This window comes from Pongo pygmaeus, chromosome 21 (assembly GCF_028885625.2).
Source record: "Pongo pygmaeus isolate AG05252 chromosome 21, NHGRI_mPonPyg2-v2.0_pri, whole genome shotgun sequence".
NCBI lineage: Eukaryota > Metazoa > Chordata > Mammalia > Primates > Hominidae > Pongo > Pongo pygmaeus.
The window spans coordinates 65,391,902-65,413,871 of record NC_072394.2 but is presented as its reverse complement, the minus strand read 5'-3'; the positions used below and the strand labels follow the sequence as shown (position 1 = coordinate 65,413,871).

At 54.6% G+C, this 21,970-nt stretch overlaps 1 protein-coding gene across 2 annotated transcripts in view; it reads right to left on the bottom strand.

Moving 5' to 3' along the window:
• Nucleotides 1-17,555: 17,555 nt before the first annotated feature.
• SLCO4A1 (solute carrier organic anion transporter family member 4A1) overlaps nt 17,556-21,970 on the bottom strand; it is a 34,119-nt gene continuing 29,704 nt past the window's right edge. Inside the window, exon 12 of one of the 2 annotated variants that reach the window (XM_054467534.2) lies at nt 17,556-20,164. In XM_054467534.2, coding sequence (XP_054323509.2) covers nt 20,048-20,164 — 117 coding nt within the window. In that variant the 3' untranslated portion in view covers nt 17,556-20,047. Of the gene's footprint in view, nt 20,165-21,428; nt 21,968-21,970 lie in introns of those variants that run through there. The other variant, XM_054467533.1, reaches the window with a different exon arrangement.

The window sequence follows — 21,970 nt, the reverse complement described above, 5'->3', positions numbered from 1 at the left end:
CAGGGCAGAGCATGCTGCAGGACCACCCGGTCCCTGGAGGTGGGACAGCTTCTGAGCTGCAGCTTGCTCCCTGGGGGCCTGGCTGAGGCGCGGCTGCATCTGGCACTTAACCCTGGGACTTCATCTCGGCCTTGGGGATGCTTACACGAGGGGCTGCTTCTGGGGAACCGGAGCTGAGACGGTGGCTCCTAGGGAGCCTGCCAGGAGGCATTCACTGGCAGGGACACCCCCGGTCCTTCAGGGAACAATGAGATGAGGAGATAAAAGAGCCCACAGATTTTAAGGGACTCTTGGCTGGGGGGGGCCAGATGCAGACATGTTCCACATATTCAGGCCGATGGGAGGCGTGTCTCGGGCAGCGCAGGCTGGCATTTGGCCAGAGTGGGCATAGCAGCGGCTTCCCCTGCGACTGCTGTTGGTGGGCTGCGTGGTTTAAGACGAGAACTTATTCTCACTGTCACCAGCCACAGGGTGTGGAGGAAGCCACCACCTTCTCCAGGGACTCCACATACAGCAGGTGTCAGCCCGAGTGGCTCTCGCCCCTGCTCACGGGCATCCCTGAGAGTACCTGAGGGGTGACTCCGCCAGGCCTAGGAACATTGTGGACCCCCTTTTGGTTACAGTCCTGGGAAGCCTGGGGTGGGGCCTGCGGGATTCCTGTGCCTCCAGCCATGTGCTTCTGCAGGGACCCAAAAACGTTGGCACAGGAGGGCACCGGCTGGTTGGAATCTCTTTTAGCAACCAGCACAGCTCTGCAATCTGGTTTTTAAAAATATCATTGGAGGGAAAAAAGGAGCATTAAATTAAGGAAAACGTGTTCTAGTAGAAATGAGCAGTTAGAATACAGACACGCCCTGCAAACCCACAGGACCTGCCAAAATCACACCTTCTCTCTCACGTTCATAAAGGACACATGCTTGGCCTGTGCACGCACACATGGGTATGGTGCTGGAGTCTGGTGCATGCCGCGTGCCTGCATTGCTCTGAATCCTGTTACACGCATAGCCCCTGTTGATACCCACCCTGTTTCTGCCTGCCCAGCCTCCCTCCCTCCCTCTCCCTCTACACACACACACACACACACACACACACACACACACACACACGAGTCGTACATGATATATTAAATATATGCCCATATGTAATGGGTTTGATGGCTAAGAGAGAAGACCTGTTGACCTGTTATTTTATTTTTCTTTAAAAAAGGGCTGAGGCTGCCGGATATTGCCAAATGAAGAATCTTGCTGTCCACATCCTGAGCAGCCCTCACATCCCAGAGTCTGGCTCTGCAATCCTTTCCAAATGCCACTTCTGTTTCACAAGCATGTCCTCTGGAGGGGAATCTGGTGCCTCTTTGTTGGCCGTCACAGCCGGCCAGGCAGCCCTGCTCTGCAGTGGGCAGCTGGCACCCAAGCATAGGAGGGGTTGTGTGGTGGTTTAGCTTCCCAGACTCACGGGGGCCCCGCCCAGCCCTGCACCTTCTGTGGGGTCACAGAGAGCCCATCCCTCATGGTCTGGGGGATGGGCTGGCCCTCCCCCAGCAACCAGAGGCCCCATTCCCGAGGCCCCAGGGGTGGGTCTCGGGGATGCGGGCATCAGCCAGTGTGGAACCCAGAGCCCTTTCGCTGGGCTTGCTGGGAAGGGCGGCCCCACTCACTGGTTGCCGTGGGCAAGGCTGGGGATGGAAGAGGCACAGAGCTCTGGGGGTGTTGCTTTAGCCCCTGAGTCCTGCCCTGCGCCCTGCCTTTCCTCAAGCTGGTTTGACTTGGATTTTGTCACCTGCAGCTAGACATGGTGAGCGTGGGCATTGGAACCCAGGTGGCCAGCGGGGCCCTCCAGACGCCCCCCGGGGGTCTCTCACCAGTGGCTCCTGAGCCTCTTACTCTGCAAGTGAAGGCAGGAAATGGCGGGCAAGCGACGGGGTCCAGCCCACGGTTTCATTTTCTGTAACCAGTTGGAAAATTCTAACAGCATCATGCATGAATAGGTTCTTGTCTTCTCTGGAAATTGCAAGGCTTGATAATAAAGACATTAGTTCCTGAGATGCTTCGGTCTGAGAAGAGCCGACTGGAGATAATTTGCTGCTTCCTGTGACAGCTAATGATTAGCTTCATCACAGCACGTCGTTGCCACAGACAGATTTGTCTACACAGCCCAGTCAATTCAGAAAACATGTTTGGGCTGAGGCAGGTGGCTCACGCCTGTAATCCCAGCACTTTAGGAGGCCGAGGCGGGCGGATCATGAGGTCAGGAGATCGAGACCATCCTGGCTAACATGGTGGAACCCTGTCTCTACTAAAAAATACAAAAAATTAGCCGGGCGTGGTGGTGGGCGCCTGTAATCCCAGCTACTTGGGAGGCTGAGGCAGGAGAATGGCGTGAACCTGGGAGGCGGAGTTTGCAGTGAGCCGATATCACACCACTGCACTCCAGCCTGGGCGACAGAGCGAGACTCCACCTCAAAAAAAAAAAAAAAAAAAAAAGAAAAGAAAACATGTTTGAGGAAATGTAATCCTAGGGCCTTAGTTTTACTTCTTTTAAAACATTCCCGGGCCATGGTCCAGCTGGTTTCTACTCTGAACGCTCCCGAACAGCCCTGTGTTCGGTTCCTTCCCCGGCCTGGGGTCTGCAGAGGCTGCGCTGAAGTCCTGGGGGCTCTGTCATTCCCGGCGGGGTGTACTAGAGACCCCCAGGGGCCATCCCAGAGCTGGGGAGCTTCTCCTTTAACAGAAGCGCCGAGGGCAGCCCCCTGAGACCACTCCTCTCCACTGTCAATCGGCCAACGGATCACTGGGGAATTCTTGACTTTGCCAGATAATATTAGAACTATAATTTGGAGAACACTGCGCGGGGGCAAGTGGGTGAGATGTGGGGGCTGACAGTGGAAGCTGTGACGGCAGGCCCGGGAGGGCGGGTTCATGATTCAACCTCATTCTGTTTACCATGTTTGACATTTCCCACAACAAAGTTAACACAACAAAGTCAATAAAACAAAACAAATGAAAGCGCGTTTGCGGTTCTCTGCCTGGAATAGGATGAACTGTCAGGCCCCGAATTGGAAACCAGTAGGGTGTTTCCTTTCCATTATTAAAGAATAAATCTCAGAATGCGTCCATGAAAGTATCTCGCTGCAGAGTAAGGAAATGTTAATTTCCTTTCACAGTTTCTCTCCTGGTAAAATGAATGGTAAATCTGAGATAATCGTGAGTAATGGCGGAGCCAGGGCTCTGGCCTGCGGCTCGGTGGAGGGCGGGTGTGGAGTGAGAGCGTGCAGCTCCTGTTCTGTGGTTGGGATTCCCGGGGCTCCTGCAGAGCCTTCCTTGGCTGCGGGGTCGAGCCTGTGGTGACCTCGTGCAGGTGACACCCTCTGTTGAGCTCCATCCTCCCCTGGAAAACTGTCAACCCCACTCCCCTGGGGTATCAAAGGACTTGATGAGACATCGGGAACCCAGAGGTTGTCTGTCTCCCTGTGGGCCCCCTGAGACAGAGGGGAGACTGGGGTCAGGTGCAGGAGGTTTACTGGGAGGACACACAGGAAGCACCGCTGGAGCAGAGAGGTGGCCGACGTGAGGAGGGGGGGCCAGGACCACCGCAGGCACCCGAGGCACCATGCAGCTGGGGAATCCACGGCAGACAGGCCCACTCGCCAGGCAAGGGGGCTGGGGTCGTTCACCTGCCACACAGGCGCAAAGCAGGTGCAGAGGCCAGAGAAGCCCATGTGAACAGGAATGCAGGCGCTGGCTGCAGGTGTCGGCTCAGCCACTGGGGGTGAGGGTGGGGACGCGGGTCCCCCGCATCTGTTCCACCCCTTCCATGATTATTCCTGCAGGTCGGGGTTCCCTCAGGCCCACCCCCTTCCTCGGCCCCGGACACTCCTGGGTGCCCGGTCACACAAATGGAGTGGGGTGAGGATGATGTGGATCCCCCTGCCAGGAACACAAGGAATCAGGCAGCTTCGCAGGGTCCCTACGGCTCTGCCTCAGCCTCTGCGAGTTCTCAAGGCATGGCAGTCGCCTTCCAGAGGGTCTGGGGATCTAAGATGACCAGGGCGTCTTTGGAAAGGGGCGGTCCCCAGGAGGGGCTCAATGCGGGGTGGAGACGGCTGCTCAGGTGAGTGCTGTGCTGGGCACCCGGCTCGCGGGCCCTGCTGGAGCTGGGGTCCCCTCTGCCACATCCCCCTTAGGGACCTGCTGCTCATCCAGCCTGGGGGGCCATGGGCTAACACCTGAGGAGGCTGAGCATCTGTCCATCTGTCCGTTCGGGAGCTGGTATCCTCAGTGCCTAGGGTGATGTCTGTGAGCTCTGGCTTCTGCACGAGCACCGGTGCAATGGAGGAAGGACTGATGGAGAGAGGGAGCCACTCTGCCCAAGGGACAGGCCTGCGAGGCACGGGGCGCAGCCAGGGACAGGCCTGTGAGGAACGGGGCACAGCCGGCCAGGGACAGGCCTGCGAGGCACGGGGCACAGCCGGGGACAGGCCTGCGAGGCGTGGGGCACAGCCGGCCACGTGCAGGCCGGGGAAAAATGGGATGAGGGTTTGGAGATGAGGGCCTGACTTGATTCCTTAGAGACCGTCCATTTATGGGAAAGAATGGGGCACCTCTGGCCACCTGCCGGCTCCAAGACTAACCGCAAGAGGAAATGTCAGAGAAAATTAACTTTGCTTGAGCTTTTGTGATGAGTCTGATTTTCCAGCTTCTAGAAAGATGTGCTTCCATGCTGAGGTTTGTACTCGTTCGGTTTATTTGGAAGAGTTAAAGGGCTTCTCGGAAAATGTTAATATCTCCTTCCCACCAGCCTGGCCACCCCAGCTTCCCCCAGGCCCTGGAAGTTAGGTCTCCCCTGTGTTTGGTGTTTCTGACATTGCAGAGGGACTCCTTCCTCCTGGCAGTTATGCCTTCCAGTCCAGAAAGCCATTGCTGGACACAACCCAAGTCAGGGGACCGGGTTTGCTGGAGCGGGTGGCAGGGGGTGTGCATCCCCCACCCCGGCCATCTGCTGGCTCTGGAGCCCTGCTCTCACCCAGGTGGTGTCTCCTGGGCCCTGTGTCCATTCCATTTTGCCTTCAAAAGCCTGAGCTGCTGCTCTTACTCACTCAGGAGAGCCTCCAGTGTCCAATGTGAGCTCCAAACCCCGAGAAAATATAGGCAGAGCTGTGTTTGCTGTGTGCACACAGACTGAGCTTTTGCTTAAGAACTTGGTGGGGCTAGGGGTGAGCGGGGTTGGGGTGAGCGGGGTCAGGGATGAGTGGGGTCATTGGTGCATGGGCAGGGTTGCACAGGGCTGGGGGTGCATGGGTAAGCTCTAGCACTGAGTGGTGTAGGGGGCAGCCTCCCTCCCAAAGGGGCCTCGTGGGGGACCGCGGGCGGGACCTGGGCGAGGTGTCCTCGTAGGGACCCCAGGGATCCTCCTTGCCCTCTGGGATGGGTTATCTCTGCTGCTCAGTGGACACCCAGCTTCTGGGGCTTGTATATGGGGTGGCGTGTGAGTCAGCCCCTTCTGTGTATGTGTGCACATGTGTGTGTATGTGTGTGTAGGTCTCTTATGCTGCTGAGTGCCTGGAAGGCAATGAAGCTGGTGGTGCTGGGACCTGGAAGGCAATGAAGCTGGTAGGGGTGGGTAAGGCCCAGGGGTGGCTGCAGTGCTGCACTAGTGCCTGGTAGGTCATGGCCGGGAGGTGAGTGGGGATCCCCTTGGGGTACCTTTTCCTGCACTCCCACATGCTCGGGGATACCCCTGAGGCTAGGAAGGCAGGTTGGACCATGGCTGCCCTGGAGGCTGTGCTAGGCTGGCAGCGTAGTGGCCAGGCTGATGACACGGGACTCACGGCCCCAGCAGAGGCATAGGGAGGCCGGTGTCATCCTTCCGTGTCCAGGTGCGGCCCCCCACAGCCCGTGCACCCCGAGGTGTGGCTTAGGCCCAGCCCTGCCCTTGGGGCACAGAGTCTGGCTGGAGAGGCCCACCCAGAGCGGGGGATGGCAGGGGCCTCCCGAGGTTCCTCCTGCTCTCTGGCTCAGAGGCCCTGCCCCGTGCACTGCCTCCTGGCGTGGCCCTTGCCGGGCTCATCGTGTGGGTGCCAAGTTCTCCTCAGATGGTTGGTGGAAGGGCGTGTCTCTGCATCCTGCCCGGATGACGCACCTGCCCTGCCATGGATGCCATTGCGTGGTTTCTTCGGCCTCCTTGGCCTGCTGGCTCCTCCCCAGGCCTCGGCTCAGACGGCTCTTCCTCCACACGCCCTTGGCCTTCGGTGTAGACACCCCAGGGTGGCCACTGTGTCTCCCGTGGCTGTGTGGCCTTTGGTCAACTTCATGGACCTTTGGAACAACGTGGGGCCAGGATTAGGAAGCTGCTGCCACTTGCCTTCAGAGGCCCCCGCTCCTGTTTGGGGATGCCCTTTCCATCGCTCCTGTTTGGGGGTGCCTTTCCATCGCTCCTGTTTGGGGGTGCCCTTCCCATTGCTCCTGTTTGGGGGTGCCCTTTCCATCGCTCCTGTTTGGGGGTGCCCTACCCATTGCTCCTGTTTGGGGGTGCCCTTTCCATCGCTCCTGTTTGGGGGTGCCCTTCCCATCATGCCTGTTTGGGGGCACCCTTTCCACCTGCCTGCAATGGGCACCCTGGCCAGCCACCCCTTCTCTGTGGCACTGGGCACTCTGATACTCTCTTCCTCTCTCTGCACCGTCCAAACCTGCCCTTGGTGAAATAGCTGACTATTTTAAACTAATCTAGACTAGTTAAATTTAAACTATTTAGACTATTTCAGACTAAAGGGCCAACCACGGCTAAGGCTGAGTGTACTCTCCTTTTCTTTTCACCTTATAATAAAATATTTTTAAAAGAAAGAAAGAAAACAAAACCAAGATCTGACTCTGGAATGGTGTTCAGCTGGCAGGGAAGGTGTCTGGGGTCAGAGGGCCCTCGGGGGCTCAGAAACAGCAGCAGGGCCTGTTCTTTAGGCAGCTGCCGGCCCCTCCCCTCTTCCCCACTCCTGGCGCCGGTGTCTTCTCACTCTGCCCCCGGCCCTTGGTGGAGAGGAGTTGCATTCATCCTGAAGCTTTAGGACGTGATGCTCAGTCACAACTGTGACATCAGAAGAGCTGCGAGCACCACGCCGCTCTGTGGTTGACTGTTGTCCTCAGTAAACAGGGAAGTGCCTGTCGCTTCTCAGCTGGGGGGAGGAAGGCTCGTTTCCACCTGGTGCTTGGAGATGATGTCCTCGTGAATAGCTATTTAGACACTACCTGCCATCCTGTACTAGGAGCTCTGCACTGGGGCGGGAGCTACACGGAGACACTCAGCTTATTATTCTGAGCCGTCTCCATGGGAGGCTGCACTTCCCAGGTACAGAGATTGTCCTCCTGCCCAGACGGGAAGTGGCCACAATAACCAGGAATGGACGCAGGGGCTCTCGGAGTCCAGAAGCCCCCGAGCCCCCGGAGGGTACCTTCCCTCACTGCCTTCCTAATTCAGTGCTTCTCATCATGGTACGTTCTGTCATCAGAGACGGGAGTGGCCAGGGAGGACTTTCTCAGCCGTGGATCCACACGGAGGCTGTGGGGGCGCCTGGCTACCCGTTTACCAGCCCTGTGTCTACAGCTTGGAGGAGGATGGAGGGCTTCCTGGAGGAAGAAGCCGGGAAGCAGCTCTGCAGGTTTCACACCCCTTGCAAGGGCAGAATTCTTAGGAGGGCAGAACCCTTTATTTCCTTAGAACAGGCGCATCTGCACACTTATTATAAGATCTTAATTCTAATATGAGCGTGCCCTGCTGAGTTTCCCAGGTAGAAAATCCACCCTCTCCATTTCTGTTGTTTCGTCCAGCTCTTTCGTGCCCTAGGCATCGGAAGCAAATGCATTCTCTCCCAGGAGAACACAGGCAGTCCACCCTCTAGAGAAAGCCTGCTCTGGAAGATGTTGTCAGAAAGCCAAGACTCCACATCCATCACGGCCTTGGTGAAAATCCAATTAGAGAAGAACTATGTGTAAGGCTCAGATGGGGTTTACAGCTTTCTAAATTCATTCTCTTCTTCCTTAAGAAAAAAACAACAAACAAAAAAAGCAAGAAAACAGCCCACTTGGTCAGGCCACAGCAGACAGAGTGGAAGGGAGCAGGTGCAGTTGCCCCATGAACCCACCCTTGGGCACCAACCAGCTGGGGAAGGTGTCGGGGGGCAGCCAGGGCAGCCAGGACCCAGCCCCCACTCCCCACCACCTCCCTCCTCCTGCCCCCACACCCTGCTGCCACCCTCCCCTGCCTGCCCTCTTCACTGCACCCAAGGCCTGCCCGTGCCTCCTCACCGCCCCCCTCCTCCTGCCCCCACACCCTGCTGCCACCCTCCCCTGCCCGCCTGCTTCACTGCACCCAAGGCCTGCCCGTGCCTCCTCACCGCCCCCCTCCTCCTGCCCCCACACCCTGCTGCCTCCCTCTCCTGCCTGCCCTCTTCACTGCACCCAAGGCCTGCCCGTGCCTCCCCACCACCCCCCTCCTCGGCAGCTGAGTGCCGTGCTCTGACTGTGTGTGTTTTATGACCCTGGCTGGTCACATGTGCCCCAACCTCCATGCACTCCATGCACTGTGGCCTCACCCCAGACCCTTGACCCCTGCTAATCCGCCCCATTCCTGGTCTCTCTGAGGTGCTGCAGGAGCCCCTGGCGCTGCTGCCTGTGCATGCTTTGGCCGGGCCTTCCTGGGGAAAGTGGAGAGTAGACAGTGCCGCCATTCTTGCGGCTCTCGTTGCCCAGCTGGTGTGGTTGGGTCGTTGCTGCAGACTAAACTCACCGCGGCCATGGGGTGGGAGGTGGAGCACGGGCTAATGAGGGCTTAATGAGCGACTTCCAGGTGTGGGGATTGCTGGGGCGGGGGCTGCCCTGATGAGTTATGGGGACCCCTGATCACCCTGGCGGGAATGAGCACGTCCAGGGCCGTGGGGGGTTTGCTTACACACTCAGGAAATTTGAAGGAGGGTGTGGGGGGATGAATGAGCAGGTGTCAGTGGCCTGAACTTAAATGACAGCCCAGTCCCCGGGATGCCAGGGAAAGACCCTCCCTAGGGACTAAACTGGTGCCAGGGTGGCCGGCCCTGTGCTGACAAGTAGGCTCTCCTGTGATTGTGGTGGGGGCATTGGACAAATCTAACCCCAGTGGATAGATGTTCTGGGGAGACTGGAGGCTCCCAGAAGAGGCAGCGTAGCCTGGTGGGGGTTAGCTGACGAGCTCTGAGGCCATCACGGGCCAATCAGCTCCTTGTGCCTCGCTTTCCTCACCTGTCAGGCAAAGGTGCTGATGGTTTTAGTGATTTAACCAACACATGTACTGCACTTCCTATAATCCAGGCACCCCAGCTCATCACCGCAGTGAAAATGAGACTGTGGTATCAGCCCCATTTCAGAGGGGAGAAACTGAGGCACAGAAAGGTTAAGTAGAACACCCAGGACCCCTGGGGCTGCCACATGCCCCTGGACCTCCCACTGCTGTTGGGACATGAGCGTGTTCAGGAAGCGTGTGGTCACGTGAGATCTTTGCGTGAGCATGTGTGGGAAGTGTGTGGTCATGTGAGCTCTTTGTGTGAGCATGTTCAGGAAGCGTGTGGTCACATGAGATCTTTGTGTGAGCGTGTTCAGGAAGCGTGTGGTCACGTGAGATCTTTGTGTGAGCGTGTTCAGGAAGCGTGTGGTCACGTGAGATCTTTGTGTGCGTGTGTGTGGGAAGCGTGTGGTCACGTGAGCTCTGCGTGAGTGTGTGTGGGAAGCGTGTGGTCACATGAGCTCTTTGCGTGAGTGTGTGGGAAGCATGTGGTCACGTGAGCTCTGCGTGAGTGTGTGTGGGAAGCGTGTGGTCACGTGAGCTCTTTGCGTGAGTGTGTGTGGGAAGCGTGTGGTCACGTGAGCTCTTTGCGTGAGTGTGTGGGAAGCGTGTGGTCATGTGAGCTCTTTGCGTGAGTGTGTGTGGGAAGCGTGTGGTCACGTGATCTTGCATCCGGTGCAGCGGCGCATCACCTACTGATGGAGAGAGTTTTGAGAAAGTCGGTGTTTGGTTGCGAACACCACAGAGAGCACTCACGCAAACCCAGACGGTGCCGCCCACGACAGCCTGAGGCCACATGGTGTCACCCGTTGCCCCAAGGCTACAAACCCGCACTGTGTGTTGCTGTGCTGAATACGAGAGGCAACTGTAACCCAACAGTGAGCATTTGTGTCTTTAAACACACCTGAACCTAGAAAAGGTGCAGCAACAATAGGTCTCATATTGTACAGGACCCTGTGGTATTATGGGTTCATTGCTGGCCTGAACATTGTTCCACGGTACGTGACTGTATTCTCTCAGTCCTCGCTGTCGCCGTCAACCTCAACATCAACTATTCCCACAGCTTCTGTCCTGCCAAACGCCCGTGGAGCTGCCCCTGGAGCAGGTGCCCCCACCGAGAGTGATGGAAAAGCCTGTCCTCGCCACCTCCAGGCACGGCCAGCAGCGAGCGGAGGGCTCTCCAGGAGAAGTGCTGGGTCTAAGCTCTGTCAGCGGCCGTTCCCGAGAGCCCGAGGTCCAAGCCCAACACGACTTGGAATAAATGATCAAGTTATGAATTAAACACAAGAGAAATGTAATTACTACAGGAGCCAGCTGAGAATAAAATGGATTACGCACATCACAGTCATTAAACGGTGATCACATGTGCCTTTCTAATGTGCTGCCGATTAAAATCAATCTAAGTGCAAATTATGGTTCTGAGTAATCGCTCCCTACGGTTCATCTTTTGTGTTCCCCAAGGAGCTGACACTGAGAGGAAGCACGAGGGCGCCCTCACAGCCTGCGCAGCTTCAGGGTCCACAGCCTTGAGCCTCCAGCTCAGCACAGAAACAGACCACTGTGTGGCCCTGGACTGGCGAGGATGCTGGCTGTCCTCAAGCTGTGGCCAGCTGTGTCCCCAGAGCTCTGCACAGGTGCAGTGGTTAACCCTTGCCATGCCCTATGATGGGGGTCCCTGTATGGGCCCCATTCACAGATGGGGACACTAAGTCAGGGGGTGACATGATCCACACAAGTTCAGACGACTTGGAAGTGGCAAAGCCAGGTTTCGACCCCCACTTCAGGATGGGCTAGGAGCCACCATTCACTGGGACACTGCACGACAACTCTGTGTGTGTGTGTGTGTGTGTGTGTGGTCACACGGTCGCATGCACACACATGCTGCTATCTGATGGGATGATGCCTGGATTTTGGCAGGTGCCCCAGATTTCTGCAGACTCATAGAATGTCCCACCATCCCCCTGAGTGGAGAGACTCAGTCCCTTCCGTGGTCTCCATGCTCATCTGTCCCCTCAGCAGTCACCACGCTCATCTGTCCCCTCAGCGGTCACCACGCTCATCTGTGCCCTCAGCAGTCACCACGCTCACGTGTCCAAATGCATGGGCATTTGGGGAAAGGGCCATCTGCCAGAGTCTACTCTGTGGCCCCGGCAATTCACAATTCTCCCTCACGCAAAATAAGTTCACCTTCTGCCCTGGCTGCCCTATGGTGTCTTTCCATGGTGACATCAAAGTCTGACTCAAGCCCAGGGTCATGTCCCGCAAGCCAGGTCCAGGTGTCGACAAGGTGCTGCAGGCGTGCGGCTCCCAGGTGCACCCCCTTCTCCATCTAAAGAGCTGTGAACTGAAGAGTTATCTGCCCCTGACAAGCTAACACCAGCAGTGGGACAGACATAGACCACACTGTCGGCTCCCCTTTCAAAGAGCAGGGAGGGAGAGGCACGCAGCAGTCTCCCGGGCATGCGGTCCTGAAATCTGGGTGAGTGAAGTTACCGGGCCGGGCTGAGGGCTCAGTCCTAGCTCAGGGGATGGCTCTCCAGGGCCGCCCTGCCGTCTGAGCTCTCAGTTCCATCCTCTGGGTCAACCTCCCTTTTCCATAAAATTAGTTCATCCTTGTAGCTGAAAAGTTTTTGCAAACTACCAAAACTCACCCAAGAAGAAACAGATAAAGTGAATAGTCCTGTATTTATTAAAGAAATTGATTTTTTTTTTCAATGAGACCTTCTGAAAAAGAAATCTCCAGGCCTAGATGTCTTCATTGGTGAATTCTAAGTAACATCAATTTATGCAATCTCTTCTAACAAATATACAAAGGGATGGGGGCACTGCAATTACCACACAGCCTGGTGATTTTACCCAGAGAGATAAAGCCCATACATGGATATTCGAGCACAGTCAATACAGGAACCTGCACAGGAGATAAAACAGTACACGAATTAACACACACACACACACGAGTGTGTACACACAGCTTAATACACACACACGAGTGTGTACACACGGCTTAATACACACATGAGTGTGTACACATGGCGGCTTAATAAACACGCACACAAGTGACACGGCTTAATACACACGCACATGAGTGAGTACAAGCAGAACAATGGAATCAGAATAAGGTTGATGGGCTGGCTGTTTGTGATATCAAAGTGCAGTTTTGTAGAATGTTACCATTGGGGGAGACTGGGCAAAGTGTGCAAGGGATCTCTTTGTATTGTTTATTTCTTACAGGTGCATAGAAGTCTAACATTATTTCAACTTAAATAAAAGAAGGCCAGGAAGGGTGGCTCATGCCTGTAATCCCAGCACTTTGGGAGGCCAAGGGATCAGTTGAGCCCAGGAGTTACAGACCAGCCTGGGCAACAAAATTTACACAAATTATCTGGACGTGGTGATTTGTGCCTATAGTCCCAGCTACTCAGGATGCTGAAGTGAGAGGATCAGCTGAGCCCTGAGCCTGGGGAGGCTGAGCCTACAGTGAGGCGTGTTCACGCCACCGTACTCCAGCCCAGGTGACAGAGTGAGACCCTGTCTGGAAAAACACAAAGAGGATGAGACATTTCCCAAGTTATTTTATGAAGCCAGCATCACCCATATACCAGAACCAGATAAAGGCAGTACAAGAAAATAAAACTAGAGATCAATATCTTTCATGAACGTAGACACAAAAATCCTTAACACAACACCAGCAAATTGAATCCAGCAATATTTAAAAGCATAGCCCATGATCAAGTGTGGTGTATCCTGGGGGGTGGGGGCCAGGCTTAACATTCCGAAAGCGACCAGCGCAATCTACCACATCAACGCTGAAGACCTCCTGTAGGGTTGTGTCAACAGACTCAGAAACGGCCATCAAAGCTCAACACCCATTTGTGGTTAAAAAAAAAAAAAAAACTGTCAGCAAACTAGAAATAGAAGGTGAACCTCTTCAACAGATAAAGGGCTTCTATTAAAAAAATACATGCAGCTAACATCATACTTCACATTGAGAGGTGGACTGTTTTCTCCTAAGGTGAGGAACAAGTAAAGGACGCCTTCTCTCACCATTCCCATTGACATTGTACTGGAGGTTCCAGCCAGTGCACTAAGGCAAGAAAAAGAAATGAAAGGAATATAGGTTGGAGAGGAAGAAATAAAAACTCTCCCTCTTCACAGATGACATGGCTGTTTATGTAGAAATCCCATGGCATCTGCACAAAAGTGGGCCTAGCAGGTTTCATGACACAGGGTCAGCACACGAGACTCAACCATCATCTCTATACTCCAGCAGAGGGCACTGGGAAATGGAATTTCAAATACAGCAGCAGTTTCTATGAACGTTAAACTCAATCATTATAAAAACACTGTGGGTCCTATGGCTCTTCCTCGGGTTCACCGCATCAGCCCAAATCTCGATCTACAAATCTTGTCAAGACGAGCTCTCCTCTCCTGGGGGATTCCTGGGGGTTGCCCTGGAACAACTCCCCAAAGATTCTTAGAAACTCTGTGTTTCGTGTAGAGGGTCTTTAAGGTATACCCTGAAGATCCACTGCAGACCTTTCCTTTATTCGAGAGAGTCTATGAATAATCACTTGAAACTTTTCTGATGTTTTAACAGAGGAGTTTTGAGCCACACCCTTGACTCCCTCCTTAGACCCTCTGCTGCTGCTGTGGCCTGGGCCTGACGTCCTTTCATTAATTTAAGAATCCTTTGCCACTTGGAGAATCTTGGAATGAGAAAGTGTTTTTTATTTTATTTTTAAAGCTATTGTGCAGTAAAACTGGCTTGTAAAAAGTGATTCCATAAACCAGCATGGTGGCTCACATCTGTAATCCCAGCACTTTGGGAAGCCGATGCAGGAGGATCGCTTGAACTCAGGAGTTCAAAACCAGCCTGGGCAACATAGCAAGACACCCTATCTACAAAAAATACAAAAATTAGCTGGGCGTGGTGGTGCATGGTAGTCCCAGCTACCTGGTAGGCTGAGGTGGGAGGATCACTTGAGACCAGGACGTCAAGCCTGCAGTGAGCCATGATTGTACCACTGTACTCCAACCTGGGTGGCTGAGGGAGAACCTGTATCAAAAAAAAAAAAAAAAAAAGGAATTTGATGAGTTTTGACACATGTATGGATTTGTGGAACCACGTCCACCATCAGGACACAGATAGCTTCGTGACCCAGGGCAGCTCCGCCATGCTACTTTTTTGTTGTTTATTTGTCTGAGACAGAGTCTCGCTCTGTCGCCCAGGCCAGAGTGCAGTGGTGTGATCTTGGCTTGCTGCAGCCTCTGCCTCCCAGGTTCAAGCGATTCTCCTGCTTCAGCCTCTGGAGTAGCTGGGATTACAGGCATGCGCCACCACGCCCTGCTAATTTTTGTACTTTTAGTAGAGATGGGGTTTCATCATGTTGGCCAGGCTGGTCTCGAACTCCTGACCTCAAGTGATCTGCCTGCCTCGGCCTCCCAAAGTGCTGGCATCATAGGCGTGAGCCACCGTGCCCAGCCCCATGCTACTTTTAAAAGCCACAGTTTCCTCTCCACCCTAGCCCCTGGCAACGGCTTGTCTCCTCTCCATCCCTGCAGCTTTGCCTTTTGGAAGCTGTCGCGTAAATGAAACCATACACTACTAACCTCTGGGGTCTGGTTCTTTTGCTCAGCGTGGTGCCTCCCAGGCTTGTCCCTGTTGCATATTAACAGTGCCCCCCTCTCACAGCTGAGGCTATTGCGTGGCTGTAAGACTATTTATCCTTTCACTCCCTAGAGGACATTTGGGTGGTTTCCAATTTTGTTGATGATTGTGAAAATTCGCTTGAACCCGGGAGTAAGAGGCTGCAGTGAGCGGAGATTGCACCACTGCACTCCAGCCTGGGTGACAGAGCAAGACCCAGTCTCAAAAAAAAAAAAAAAAAAAAAAGAATAGCGCTATAAGAAACATTTGTGTACAAGATTTTGTGTGAACATAATTTTGCCTTTCTCTAGGAGTGGAATTTCTGTGTTATAAGAAGGTGCAGGTCTAACTTTATAGTAAACTGTTGAGCTGGGTTCCCAAGCGGCCGTATTGTTCTCCATGTCTACTGGCGACAGGTGAGTGTTCCAGCTACCAGAGTCCTCATCAGCACTTGGCATTGTCAACAGCTTTCTTTTAAATTCTGTTAAGTCCTGACTTCTTTAATTTTATCTAAATTTTGCTTGAAAACTAAAGTTAAAAAACAAAACCCTCTCTTCTCCTTCTTATGCACAGCTGCAATAAAGCCTGCTGGCGTTTCTGCCTGGAGTCGCCGCTCGCCCAGGGCATCTGCACGTTTTCTGCCTCTGTGTCCCTGCAGCCCACAGCGCTGCATAACCTACTGTTCCTGTCTTCTGAGGTTTTCCCTTCCCCAGTTTCCATCAACCTTTGCCTCACTTTCTTTCAAGCCGTTACTGACAGCAGAGGACCTCAGGCTTAAAACAGCATCGTTACTTCTTTCCTTCCCAAATCTGCAGGTGTGGCTAGGTGGGAAGGGCTGATTCCCTCCCCTACAGGGGGAGTGGGGACAGAGAGCCCAGCTGGGGACTGGAGCACCCAAGATGGCACCCCCATCACGGTGGACTCGGCCTGGCTGACAGCTGGTGCCAGAGCGGGGGCTCGTGGCCTGGGCTTCCTCACAGTGTGGCGCTGGGTTCCCAAGGTGAGCGTGCCCAGAAGGCACTGCCAGTAGAAGCTGTGTCACCTCTGCCATGAGGCACTCCCAATCGCCTGCCAGGCTCAAAGAGAGGGTGCACAGACCCCACCTCCAGCAGAGGGAATGGGACGTATTGTGGCCGTTGTTGGAAAATATCTGCCTTAGTGGGGTTGGAGTGCAGGTCTCTACGTCCCCTTCCTGCCTCCTGCCATCCTAAGGAAGTGAGCAGGGAGGGAGATTGTGGTGCGCCTGAACACGGGGCCCACACATGCTCTCCTGGCAGAGTTGCAGTTAGTTATGGAACAGACACAGATACACCAACAGATCTCCACGGTCTACAGGAGTGAAAGCACACGGCAGGCAGTCGGCGATGAATGCATGGATGGATGTATTTAATCATAGCTTTACTGAGATATAAGTCACATCCCCAAATATTCACCCTTTAAAGTGTACAATTCGGTTTTTTAAGCTGTTCACAGAGCTGTGCAACCATCACCATTATCTAACTCCAGAACATTTCATCACTGCACCAAAACGCCCTGCACCCATGACAGTTGCCCCCGCCTCACCTTCCCCCAGCCCCTGGCACCATTAGTCCATTTTCTGTCTCTACAGATTTGTCCATTCTGGACATTTCTTATAAAAGAATCACAAAACACATGGCCTTTTGTGTCTGGCTTCTTTCACTGAGCATGTTTCAAGGTCCATGTGCACCTGCACACCATAGCGCGGGGCTTCATTCTTTCTGACTGACAGCCAAGCGAGACCCACTGTGCGGACCGCCAGCGTTGATTTACCTACTCATCAGCCAGCTGACATTCCGGCTGGTGCACTTTTTGACTATTATGAGCAACATTGCTGTGAACATTTGTATGCATGTCTTTATGTGGACATATGTCTTCATTTCTCTTGGGTAGATACTAGGAGATTGCTGGGTCATCTGCTAATTCCTTGGTTAACTTTTTGATGAACCGCCAAACTGTTTTCCAAAGTGGCTGTGCCATTTTACCGTTTTACATTCCCACCCACGGTGTGTGAGGAGTCCAAGTTCTCCACGACTTGTGGTTTTCTGGTTTTGTTTGTTTGTTGCTTTTGTTTTCGATACAGTCAGTGCTGTGGCTTTGGTTTACACTTCCCTGAGTGGGAAAATCTTGAGCATCTTCTCCTGGGCTCATTGGCCTTTTCTATGTCTTTTGTGATGCAATAAAATTCAAATCCTTTGCCCATTTTTAAATTGGATCATCCTTTAATTGTTGGGTTGTAGGAATTCTTCTTATCATTATTTTGAGAAAGAGTCTCACTCTGCCACTTTTAAATTGGATCATCCTTTAATTGTTGGGTTGTAGGAATTCTTATTATTATTATGAGAAAGAGTCTTACTCTGCCACCCAGGCTAGAGTGCAGTGGCACAATCATGGCTCACGACAGCCTTGAACTAATTTTTTTTTTTTTTTTTTTTTTTTTTTCAGAGACAGGGTTTTGCTATGTTGCCCAGTTTGGTCTCAAACTCCTAGGCTCAAGGGATCTGCTTGCCTCAGCCTCCCAAAATGCTGGGATTATAGGCGTGAGCTAGCGTGCTTGGCCAAATTCAATGATTATTTTTAATAATTTTAATAATTTTTAATAATTTTAATAATTTTTAATATTTTTAATAATTTTAATAATTTAATAATTTTTAATAATTAAATGCACACAAGAATAAGAGGAACTTGGTCCAACAACCAGAAAATTTGACATTTCCAGCCGCTATTGGCGTCTGACTCTTGAAGAGCATTTAATGCACAGCACACAGGAGGTCCCAGTAGCCCTCATCCCAGCAGCCGTGGAAAATCTCTCGATGGATAACCAAGTGGGCTTGGAGGACTCCTGCCTGCCTCTCCCTCTCCCAGGATGCATGTCTTTCTTCTCCCCACAGGCAGCCGGGCCCTGTGGCCCGCACCTTCCTGGCTAGTCCCAGGGGCTCCTCCCAGGATGTGGGAGGACAGGGGCCGGCCGTGGGAGGCAGCCAGGACCCAGGCCAGCATGGAGCTGAGGGTGTACCCAGGGCCCATGTGCCCGCCAGGCTGGGTGCGCCCGTGATCCCGGAGAAGCGGGGGGGCTGTGTGGGCATCTGCAGATGCCTTCTGGCCTCTGTGGCAGGGCCAGGAGCCACACGCTCCCTGCACTGAGTCACACAGAGGCTGGGTCACCAGGCCTGGGGGGCTGGGGCCGGGACCAGGCTGCAACCAGACTCCTCTCTGCCCCTGTGTCCCAACTGTCCCTGTTAGCCATCTGCTCCTGTCTCCTCCCTGGGCCTGAGTCAGAGCCAGGCCGATTGTCAATGGGGAAAGCAAGGGGAGCTTAGATTGAAGCGAGGGCAGCGGAGCTCAAGAGCTGCAGAGACCCCGCAGCTCTTGGGAGCTGCCTGAGGGGTGGGAGAGCCTGAGCGGGTGTCCAGCAGCCCGGGCTGCCCACTGGAGGGGCCCTCCTGGACCTGGGAAGGGAATCTGGGCTTGGTGGCCTCATCCATCACGCACCGCAAAGTCTCGCTGCCTGCAGGGAGATGGACACCTTGCGATGCCGATGAGCAGCCCAGCATACAACCAATCGCTTTGGGGGCCGCTCCCTGGAATACCTGCCCTCCATCCTGGGCCGGAGCCTCCACTATGTGCCCTGTGCGAACGTGCTGGTCCTCTTCCTTCCCTCTCTGTCCTCTCTGCAGCTCGGGGCGTTTCTCTTCCTTCCCGGCATCCAGGGTGGGGGCAGGGCATGGAGCGGGGCAGGGCATGGAGCGGGACAGGGCATGGAGCGGGGCAGGGCATGGAGCGGGGCAGGGCATGGAGCGGGACAGCCCTTGGAGCCCCCAGACCGGAGTCGAAACTCTACAGCCTCCGTCAGCTCGGCGGCCGTCACAGAACCATAGCCTGGTGGCTCAAACAATGGACGTGCCCACATTCTGGAGGCCCGAAGCCCACGAGCAAGGCTGGGCTCCCAGGGAGGGTCCTCTCCTTGGTCTGCAGACGGCTGTCTTCTAGCCGTGTCAGCACATAGAGGAGAGAGGAGCTTGGTCTCTTCCTCTTCTTACAGGGCTACGAATCCCATCGGGGGGCCACCCTCACCCCCTCATCTCACCCTAGTCACCTCCCGGAGGTCCCAGCTCCTAACACCATCACACTGGGAGCTGGGGCTTCGACCTACGAACTTGGGGATGCTGTCAGTCCACAGCCCCTGCCTCTGCCCATTTGCCACTGCGAGACATCGGGGAACACACAGGGCCGCTCAGACCCTTGGAATCATCATCATCTGTGAGTCAGAGACCATCCCGACCACTGGCAGCGGAGAGGATGCACCACCTTTGGTGGCCAGACCGCGTGTGCCGCCTCCCTCCCATCCCTTCTCCACCCAGTGTCCCTGGGCTCTTCCCCCCTTTCCCTGATGTGAGGACGCAGCCTCTTCCACCTGCTCAGTCCTGAGGTCCCCGGGTTCCATCTGGATCTGCCCAGCCTTCCCGGATGAGCTCCTCTGACCAATCTCAGCTCAGCCCGCAGGCTGACAGCTCCCATGAGTCTCCCCGAGGGCCCTGGGGACACCTCCACACGGATGCTCAGTGCCACACGCCTCTGACAGGTGCGGCCAGCTGTGCCCCAACACCCACACTCCGGCACCAGAACGCCTCCTTCAGCTGGGAGCACGGCTGGTTCCTGCCTCCCCCACCACTCACTGGGACCACGGGACGTAGCCCTGAGCAGAGGGCATGAGAGCAGGCGTCCACTGAAATGGTCTCGTGGGACTCTACGAGGAGATGGCTGGCGCTTTCCACCCTGATTCCCTCCTGCCCCAGCCCAGTGGCCAGGAGCCAGCCACTGCCATAGACGAGCCTGGGGAGTGAGGTCCATGCCCATGGAGAACAGGTGAGTGGTGAAGGACTGGCCTTTGTTTTGTGCTGTTGCCCAGTGTGTTGGTTAGCTACAGCTGCAGAACAAACTGCCCCAGAATTTAGTGACTTTTCACAGCACACATTGACTATGGCAAAGCCTTTGAGGGTCCAGAATTCAGGCGCCACGGAGCTGGGTCTCTGACGTGTCTGCAGTCCAGGTGTTGCAGGGTGTCGTCCCCTCTTGGTTGGCTCACGTGGCCCTTGGCAGGATTCCGGTCCTTGAAGGCCGGGGGCTGAGCATCTGGTTTCTTGCCGACCGTGGGCAGAGGCCAGTTCCTGGCCATGTGGGGTTCCCACCAGGGCAGCCCTTGAGAAGAGAGGCGAGAAGGTGGGCTGGGCGGTGTTGTGGTCTCTCATAACCCGGTCAGGGATGTGGCATCTGCCCTGCACTAAGTCCTGCTTGTTGGAACTGGGTCCCAGTGACACTTGGAGGAGGCAGGTCACTGGGAGCCAGCACTGCCCAGCATGCCCGAGCCTCATCCTGACCCCTGCTCCGAGATCTCTGGACTCCTGATAAACATGGCAAAGGTGGGACCTGGTGAGGTTCCTCGTCCTCCCCACTCCCTTCTGAGTGGCCATCTGCTTCCCTGGCCCCCCAGAGCCCCCGTACTCCCTCTAGGGTCTGTCCCTGCACTCCCCTGTCCCCTCCCTCGGGAAGTTTCTCCCTGCACCCCCTGCTCCTCATCATTTCCCAACTCGGCCCTCCGTGCCCCGCCATGCCCCTCCCTGGCCCAGCAGTCACAGCAGTCAGTCACAGCAGTGAGCTCCATACAAGCATCCCGGTGAGCCCAGGTTCCCTCTCCTTATGGCTGTGTTTTATCTCCTTACTTGGCAAATCAAAATGTCACCAGCACTGGATTGAACCCTAATTTGGGGGGGATCTTGACCGACGCATTGGGTTTTGAGAACTCCTGGCAGGTGCTGCAGACTGTGAGCACCGGAGGGCGAGGGTGGCGTCCATCCTCAGTGCTGAGGACCACCTGTGGGTTCTGATCTGACCCACCTGAAACTAAGTCCTCAGAGAGGCCCTGGGGCTGCAGGGCTCAGCGAGTGGGAAGGGTTTGGCCATAGGGAGCTCCAGATGGCAGGGGTCTCTTCTAAGGACACCAGTCCTGTGGGACCTGCACCCACCCTTATGACCCTGTGCATCATCATCTCCTAAAGGCCCTGCCTCCAAACACAGCCATGCTGGGGCTGGGGGTTCAACATATGGCTCTGGGGGACGCAAGGCAGTTGACACCAGCTGTTCACCTCATGAATAACGAGGGAAATGTAACGCAAGATAAGGAGCGATTTTACTGTGACACGTTTATATTTTATAAGAACGTATGTACTCATGTATGTATATTTGTATGTGCAGTCAGCTCTCCGTACCCTCCAGTTCCGTCTCCCACAAAAACTACATTTTCCATCTAAGGGGGGATGAATCCTCAGGTGGGGAGCCTGTGGATAAGGAGGGCCGACTTTTCATATCCATGGATTCCACAGGGCTGACTACAAGATTTGGGCCAAGGATGACGAGACCACCAAACTCTGCAAACTCAAGAAATAAAGCACACAGTACAGGGACGCAGGCTTAAATAACAAAATATATTTCGATATGCAGTTTTAACTGAGGACACACAAGCCTTCCTCAGGCTGCAGGCCCGCACCCTCCCAGTGGCATTCACAGCCCCTGCAGAGTTTGCCCTCATGCACACCACACTTGATCTGGTATAAAACACATTCTATAAATATGTTCTGATGCAAAATGTGTCCACAAATATATATTTATGCAAGTTCCTCCCACCCACTGAAGGGCCGTACAGCTCTGGGGACAGGAGGTCACAGCCGACTTTAAACCACAGGTTAAGTAGAAGGTCTCAGGTCAAATAGAAGTTTCCACGTGATTGCATCACCCAAGGGCACTGTTCTGTCATCAGGAAATGCCGAGTGCCTGCCGTGGCCGTGTGTGCGTGGGCGGTGGTCAGACGCTGCTCTGGAGCTGGCTATCCGTGGCACTGTCAGGGGCCGAGGACTGGCTGGGTAGACAAGTTTCCAGGCCATCTGAAGACTCCGACAGGGGCTTGTATAAGCAGCAGGCTATGGCAAAGAAGAGGACGCCCAGCACCTG